Raw genomic sequence first — 8215 nt, 5'->3', positions numbered from 1 at the left:
CACCAATGATGACACGCAACGAATAAAGAGTAAAATGACAACCAAACATTATGAGCCCATGATCTCATGAATGGACGGCTCAAATAAATTTTACATTGGCACCATAAACAAAGGCAACACAGGGAATTTCTCTTCCAAAAAAATAAAATCTCTTATACCGTACAAAAAGAGAGAGCATGTGTACTCAATTCGGTGTAAATGGTAGCTGGTGGCATCCACCAGAGAGCAGAATTTTTAAAAGCCAAAGGTTACGCGCCTAACAGCGGCCAATTGGTTAGGTTCCCATAATTGCATATGATAGGCTGACAGCAGCTGGTTCACCCAAGGAACAGAGGGCACCGTCTCTCTTCTCCCTCCCCACAGTGGTTGGTAAGCATTAGGTGGTGGGCGCACGTCACAGCGTTTGGATTTCGCTCTTTGCCTTTTGGTGCCTATTTAAACCCCACCCCTTACGGCTTACAAGAACGGAAAGAGAGAGGAAAAGAAAGGATAGCTACGACCGCCATTGAATTGGAAGCAAGAGACGAACCGATGGAACAAGAAGACGACCTCTCTTCTTCTTCTTCTTCTTCCTCCTACGCCTCCTCTTTCTACGCCATGAGGCAGTGCCGGATTTGCCATGAGGAGGAGGACGAGAGCTCCGCCGCAATGGAGTCTCCCTGCGCGTGCTCCGGCTCTCTCAAGGTACATACATGGATCGTCATCTCTCCCGTGCCTAGCCTTCTGTCAGTTAACTGCTTGCATGCTAATCTCTTGGCCGATCGTCCATGTTGGTGTTCTTACCGTGTCTAATCGATATGTTTTGTTCATGCGTGTACGCAGTACGCGCACAGGGGGTGTGTGCAGAGGTGGTGCGACGAGAAGGGGAGCACCCTCTGCGAGATTTGTCTTCAGGTCGGTTCGCCATTTCTGCACCCTCCTCGATTTCTTGTGGGGATTGTATTGTGATCGCATCATTCATTTCGTCCCGTTGCTAGCCCGTCCATGAAATGTGATCTTATTAGAGGTGGCCGAAAGCTAAGGCGTGGCCTTGTGGGGGCAGGCGCCCACTAACTCTGTTTTGTGATCCATACATACATAATCCTAATCAAGTGCCCACATGTGGTACTTGATTCTGTACACGCGAAGCAATAGAAGCCTTTGAGGAGGAACAAAGTAGCTCGCTCTAGCCTTTTCGTGTAATAATAATCAATCAACAACTGGGCTGGTGCAACGTCCTCGTGTATAATAATATCCCCTGCCCAGCTTTCGCAGCAAGGACTTGCTGCTGTCGATTACAGCACACTCCATTCATATAAAGTGCCTTCATCTTTAGTAGGACCAGAGTAGTATTTTCATTGAGTTAATGCTTTTGTTGACAGGGTTTCGAGCCGTATAAGGTGTCTTCATCTTTGTTATTCTAATTAAGTTGATAATCCTTTTGTTGACAGGGTTTCGAGCCAGGCTACACAGTCCCTCCCAAGAAAGCTCCGGCCGTTGAGGTGCTGGTTACTGCCAGGTAGGCCCCACCCCTCTCTCATTACTATGGTAGTACAAAACGGCCGAACGGAAAAACTGTTGCGTTGTCAATTCAAGCTGTTGGATGGATGGATCAGATACACACTCTAGGTCTAGGATAAGGCCAGCCAATCCTAATCCCACTCCCACCAAGCCTAGCTGGCCAGTATATATATATGTGTATATGATGCAGCGGTCTTATCTCCAGTAGCAGCACTGGTGTCATGCCCATACACATGATTAGGTACCACATTCTTTTCAGAACAGCAACTAATCATGCGAAGGCAATCAGGGTGGGTGTGTCCGTGCTAACCACCAGGGAGGGGTTGCTGATGAGATCTGTCGCCATTGATCATCATTTTTAAATGGTGAGCCAGCCAGGTAGACACCCACCCCCCAGGTCGACCTCATCAGCTTAATTCCATCCATTCCCAGGCCCCACAGGGCAGGTATACCTTACGATCTAGTAGGCCGCTTAGGGACCACGGGATTCGGATCATCAATATGTTAGTAGTAAGATCCAAGCGATGCTACATTGCTGCTTGCTGTAGTAGTAGTAGAGAAGGAAAGGAACCCAGTAGCACCAGCACCGCAAAAATGTGTCGCCGGTCGGCGACGACGCCTTTCGTACGACGGCCCCGACACGGCGACACCCGGTAGGTGGTAAGCACCAACTGATCCTCTGTGATCCCGTGTTGATGCCCAAGACGAAAGAGAAAAGACAGCCAGAAGAACACTGACCTGTGCATGTGGGCTGTTGCTTTGCGTTGCCGAGAGGGAGGTATCCTGTCAAAGGCGTGCGTCCAAAAACTCCAAATCTCACCAAACCGGCAATGTCAATGCTCATCCAGTCCAGTCCAGCCCGGCCCACCGTTTGATTCCAGCTAATGCGACGCAGCCCCCACGTTGCGCCCCCCCTCGATCTTCTCTTTGCCCGCACGGCAGAGCAGAATGATGTGCCGTCCATCAACTCAACTAAACATTGCCTGATGCTGTACTTGTCCATTCTGATGCAGCGAGGACGATGATGAGGAGGAGGAGGAGCTGGATGGGCACCAGGGGATGCAGAATGCGGCGTCCGACGGACCGATGGACGGCCCGGATCCCGCCGGCTGCTCATGGTGCCGGCCGTTGGCGATAACAGTACGAGCTGTTGCCTGGCTTGGCACAAAACTGAACCAACCGCATTTCTGTCCGTTACCGGACAGGTCAGAGCTGTCTGTCACCTCGGTTCTGATCTCTGAAACTTCTGTGCACGCAGTTCACCATCATACTGCTGGTGTGGCATCTCATCGCCGTGGTGACCATCAAGGCCGCGGAGCACTGTGCCTTCAGCCTCCTCACGGTGAGTGAGCCACATTCGTCGGCGCGCTTCGATCTGAAAAGAAGAGAACAGAGTAACAAACTGTTAACAGATCGATCAGATGACGAAGCAACTAACAGCTGAGGGTTTTTGCATTGCAGATGTACATTCTTCGGGCCGCGGGGATCTTGCTGCCGCTCTACGCCGTCATGAGGGTGATCCGCATGATTCAGCACGGGCGGCGCCAGTACCGGTTGCATCAGCTGCTTGAGGTCAGTCTGACTTCTGATCTGTCATTCCTAGGAACATGGTGTGGTTGACTGAAGTGCTCATGTATCTTCTCTCTTCCTCTGTTTCTGCAGGAGCAAAGAAGAAGGAATGCATCCAGGCGTAGCCAGGAGCAGCAGCAGCTTGTAATTAGCATTCAATGAATACTGCACATACTGTATTGCAGGGGGCAATGTTCAATCAATTCCATCAGTTGTAAACCATTCATATAAATAAATATTTATATAGTAAAGTTGAAAATTACAGTTGCTGCAGTCTAGCACAGTTCACTATGGCATGGAGGCCTCAAATGTGAATAAAGGCTCAAATAAGAGTGTTTTTTTTGTGAAAATGTCCCTGCGTATGAATTCACTTCCGTGCGCTATAAAAAGATCAACTTTGATTCCTCAAAAAAAAAAAACTTTTCCATGGGCAACTGGAGAGAAATAACTAAGACAATCATAAAAACGGCACCACCCCATAACACTTGAAATGGATTTTAGAAAGGGTATGTGTTACAAACCAAGCAGAAAAATATCCATGTACCCTATTCCCTCCCCCCCACACACGAAATCCGAGTTGAGACAATCCTCTCATCCAGGTTAGGCTTCTCAAGCAGATATATCAGAATCTGTACCAAGGATGGTAGCAGTACAACAAATGGCTTGCAAGATTAATGTAGGAGTAATATGAAAAGAAAAAAGAAGATCTCGCACTCAGTATTTTCTTTTTCTTCTCTCTAACTAACCAAATGGTCCTGGGAAGATTAATGCAGGAATAATATGAACAGAAAACAAGATCTAGATCACTGCAGTCTTGCCTGTCAGGTTTGAATTTTAATTAAGAGTGGGGATCAGAATAAAGTGAATTCACCAAACATAAGTGTGCAGCAGTACTCACGGGGGCTCAATAGTATATGTTAGCTAGTGCCTCATACCAACCAAGTGCCAAGTTGGAAGCACTCACCACATGGTAGACCAAAAAGGCTAGCATGTGTTCTGGGACATATTAAGATACAAGGCCTCGTGTAAATCCAGCTAATGGAACACAGCAGGTACCATGTAACAAACGGATAAGAAGATGTGATAAATAATTGTTACATGATGCATGAGTAAAGAAAATGTCTACATGCAAGAAATATATGTAATCTGCACAGTAGCATTTAGTAGAGAACAGAAAGATGCAGATCTAGCACCGAAAGGACCAACATCGGGATGTTATAAACCACGAGGAGCTAAATCTCAGGTCACTAGGTCAGCAGATTGCCAGACTGTAGTAGTATCAAAAGAACGCCATCTCCATATAAGATAGCCGACGGTCATCCACTTTCCAAGCTGTAGATAGCTGCAAAATTCCATCATTTAGGTAAAAGCCAATGGTGCAATCAATATCTTTGATAACCGTTTTCCTGATTTTAAGCATTTGCCAATCATGAATTGGTCCTATTTGCAATAGTCTAAGAACAGAAACAACAAAGAATCAGATAATTGGCCTACTGACAGAAACATGCCTAAAGGATATCATACAAGGAGCTACTATACAGCAATTCGCAAAATCATATAGATAACTATCTTGCTTAACAAAATGTGCTACACGCCTTACATATATCTCAGACTAATTAAGTAACCAATGATAAAGAAGAATTCAGAAGTTGAAACTTCAAAGAGCAACAAGCTTCAAGTGTTTTCAAGAATGATCAAAAAGGGTATCATCTATAATTCTGCAGTCAATAGACTGTATAATTTGGACAATTCTTTGGCAGTGTGCGCCACAAGTGCATGCCTTAACCTGAAAGGCTGATACAATATTGCTTGACGTGTAAGAATGCTTCTGCCGGATCATGAATAATCTTGACAATTAGTAGTGAAGGTTGGTGAATGGACAATTGAACTTAACTGAAATTATTGATAACATGTAATGTGAAACAGTTCCTGTCAGAAAGACCATAGGTTTGTCGGGGTGCTTTACTTTGCAAAAGGCACTTTGATAGAAATTTACGACAAGAGATAGTAATGCAGAAAACTAGACAAAATCATACTCACAGGAGTAATACTGGGACTCGAATCACTGTATTAGAGTGGACTCAATAAATATGAGCAGTGTATGGACCATGTGGCAATAATTTTTGTCACAGTGGCTCATATTTCGCTACAGGATAGCATCGACAAAGAACTTCCATCAAACACCATGATGACACCTTAAGCATGCATTATTTCTAACTTTCTACAAGGCTACAAGCATGCATGCATAGGTATCCATCAAGCTACATATAATTTGGTTATATATTTCTCTACAGAATATGCAATGAACGTGCACCCAAAACGACAAAGTCAACTTGTTTGATGAATTTTGTTATCTTCAAACTCAAAAGGGTGTAAATTGCTAGGTGACATCAAGCAGGTGCACGTAGCCCTTAAGTTCCAGCTGGTTCCAATGTCTAAGCCTACATATCAGCATCACACTGTTAAGGAGTATCAGTATCGATCTAGGGGTCCGTATTAGTCTAAATACTAATACTGCTTAACAAGCACAACCATAAGCATCTAAGATCATTAAATTGGAAGATGTGGTCGAGCCACTGCAAGATAGAAAGATATGATTGATCCAATGGAAGGTGCATACTAGGCCACTACAGTACCTACAAAACAATTGCAGAGTGATGCTTTGATGTGCAGTACACCTGAGTTTCACAGAAACTAGAACTTAATCATGACTTGGTGCATATTTTGGGTCTAACAAACAGGAGACATAATCTTCAATAAAGTATTACTCCCTCCGTCCGGAAATACCATTTCTAGGACAAGTATTTCCGGACGGAGGGAGTACTATACAACATCAGAGAAACTACAGCACCTCTTTCATAAATAGCAGGAGCACATTCTAAAATTCCAAACACCATTACAAACATCTTAATCTTACAACGTCCTGCTCCTAGTCTGATTAGGGACAGTCTGCTTGACCCGACTTCTCATTCTCTCTCCCCACTGATGGAACACATTAGATTCATCAGATTTCCCTGTAAACTTCACCTTCTGAGCTAATTCAAACAATATGTCCGGCTTCCCAGCCTTGGAGAAGTCTGCAGCAAATTTGTTGTAGTCTATTTGTGGAGCCTTCATCCCTTTCTGGATCATCTCTTCGATAAATTTACATGCTTCCTCAGGTCTGCCATGTCGTATGTGACCATTAATAAACACAGTGTATGAGTTCACATCAGGACAAATCCCCTTCCGATGCATCTCATCCCACACTGAGCAACCCATTGCATAGTTCCTCCCGCCAAGGAAATACGACTTCATCATCATGTTGTACGTATGGACAGTGGGTTCAAGCCCCTTATTTATCATCTTTTTGTATATCCTTACTGCATCATCTGGCATATTCCTGTTCTTGAGCAGCTTAATCAGTGCATTGTACGTTCGGCCATCAGGGGGGCACCCCTTCTGTGCCATTTCTTCCAACATCGCAGTCACTCTATCCATTCGCCTTGCATTCCCATATCCCACAAGCAAGCACGTATAGGTAGCAACATCCGGCTGGCACCCACCCTTCTGCATCTCCTCAAAGCACCGCATTGCCATGTCCATCTTTCCCCGCTTACAATGGTCTCGAATCAACATTGTGTAAGTCCACACATTTGGGGGAGGCCCCTTTGCCTTCATCAGCTCAAACATCTTCACAGCCTCAGGCCGCCTCTGCCCACGAAGCAACCCCTCAATCATTGTGTTGTGCACGACAACGTCTGGCTTCATCCCCTTCTCCAGCATCTCATTCCAAACCCGCCCAGCCTCCACCAGGTTCTTTCCATTGCACCATGCCATCAACATGGCTGTGTATGAGCGCAAGTCCGGAGTGTACCGGTCATGCATTCTGCTGAACACCTGAGCTGCCTCCTTCCCCAGCGCCTCATGGGCCAAAGCGAATAGCAAGCAATTGAACGACTCCACCCCATCATCAAAGCCGTGCACCCTCATCATCTCGAACACACCAACTGCATTCTTGATCTCACCAGCGGCGGCGAACGACTTGATGGAAATCTTGAAGGCGTCCATGCAAAGGGCGCCTGCCTTCCCCATTTCATGGACTAGTGCAACCATCGTCTCGAACTGCCTCGCCTTGCCAAGGATGTGCAGCATCTTGCAGTAGGTGACGGGTGTGTGTGCGAACCCCCCAGATGCGGCGGCCCACTGGAAGAAGCGGCGTGATGCCTTGTGTGCGTGATTGAATCGGTCGAGGACAGCAATCACGAGCACCTCGGAGAGCGGCAGCGACAGCGCGGAGAGCGCTGCTTCCAGGTTCGCGTCGGCGCCAGCGGTGATGACGTCCGCGATGGCGGCGCACAAGCGGCCCACGTGCTCCGGGTGGCTCGACGGCACCTGCGGCGGCGAGACCCCCTCGTCGTCGTCTTCCGAGGCGGAGGACGAGGAGGTCGAGAGGCATCTTGACCCAGCGAGTCGGAACGGCGCGTCGGTCCCCCATGCCGGCGACGAGGCGGGGAGGAAACGGGATCTCGCTGAAAGTAGAGGTAGCGCACGACTGGGTAGCAGGCCCGCGCCCGCACCCTCGCCCCGGAGGTTGCTTGCGCCGCAGGTCAGATGTGGCGCGGGCAGCGGTGGGGGGAGATGAGGTGGCCGACAGGGGAGTGGCAATAGAGGCGGAAGTGGACCGTGAGGGCGATGGATGTGGCGATGAGGGCGAGGATGAGGAGCACCAGGCAAGGGCACAGCAGCACCGTCGCCGCGGAGGGCTCCCGCGGCGGCGAGAAGGGCCGCGCCGGCGATTTGGAGGTCTCCATGGACGGCGGCGGCGAGGCAAGCGGAGGTTGCGGGTTTGGGCTTGACGGCCATGGAATAATGTTGGGTTAGCAGGACCGTGGTAGTATGGTTTTGTTGTCGTCTCCACTGGGCTGGGTCCGTTAAAAACCATTCTGCGTCTTAGTAGAGTTGGCCCATTTTGGTTTTATGGTGGTAGTTTTTTTTAGTCAAATACGGCTCTTCATTGATTAAATAGCACCAGTCATAGTAGAAGTTTTCTAAAAAAACTAGGTCAGTGCCCGTGCATGCACATCTAGTGTTTAAACACCAATGATATCCTTTAGGATGCTTATTATGCACATGAGACATCATCATCGACTTTTTTTAACCTTAT

General features: G+C 47.5%; 2 protein-coding genes across 3 annotated transcripts; one reads left to right on the top strand and one right to left on the bottom strand.

Annotated features, from left to right (window-relative positions):
* The first annotated feature begins 306 nt into the window (after positions 1 to 306).
* LOC123052822 (uncharacterized) lies at positions 307 to 3333 on the top strand. 2 transcript variants are annotated; one of them, XM_044476171.1, is made up of 7 exons: positions 338 to 684; positions 823 to 894; positions 1431 to 1498; positions 2514 to 2640; positions 2759 to 2842; positions 2962 to 3072; positions 3163 to 3333. In XM_044476171.1, the coding sequence occupies exons 1-7, from the start codon at positions 532 to 534 to the stop codon at positions 3229 to 3231; spliced, it is 684 nt and encodes a 227-aa protein (XP_044332106.1). In that variant the 5' UTR covers positions 338 to 531; the 3' UTR covers positions 3232 to 3333. The 2 variants fall into 2 exon arrangements, with proteins under 2 accessions (XP_044332102.1, XP_044332106.1); XM_044476167.1 differs by having other exon boundaries at positions 307 to 684; positions 2514 to 2842.
* Positions 3334 to 5902: 2569 nt separating this feature from the next.
* LOC123052813 (pentatricopeptide repeat-containing protein At3g62470, mitochondrial) lies at positions 5903 to 7966 on the bottom strand. Its single transcript, XM_044476161.1, has one exon. The coding sequence runs from the start codon at positions 7912 to 7914 to the stop codon at positions 5983 to 5985; it is 1932 nt and encodes a 643-aa protein (XP_044332096.1). The 5' UTR covers positions 7915 to 7966; the 3' UTR covers positions 5903 to 5982.
* Between the last annotated feature and the right edge of the window lie 249 nt (positions 7967 to 8215).

This window comes from Triticum aestivum, chromosome 1A, assembly GCF_018294505.1.
Source record: "Triticum aestivum cultivar Chinese Spring chromosome 1A, IWGSC CS RefSeq v2.1, whole genome shotgun sequence".
Taxonomy (NCBI): Eukaryota; Viridiplantae; Streptophyta; class Magnoliopsida; order Poales; family Poaceae; genus Triticum; species Triticum aestivum.
This window is presented reverse-complemented; position numbering and strand designations above follow the sequence as displayed.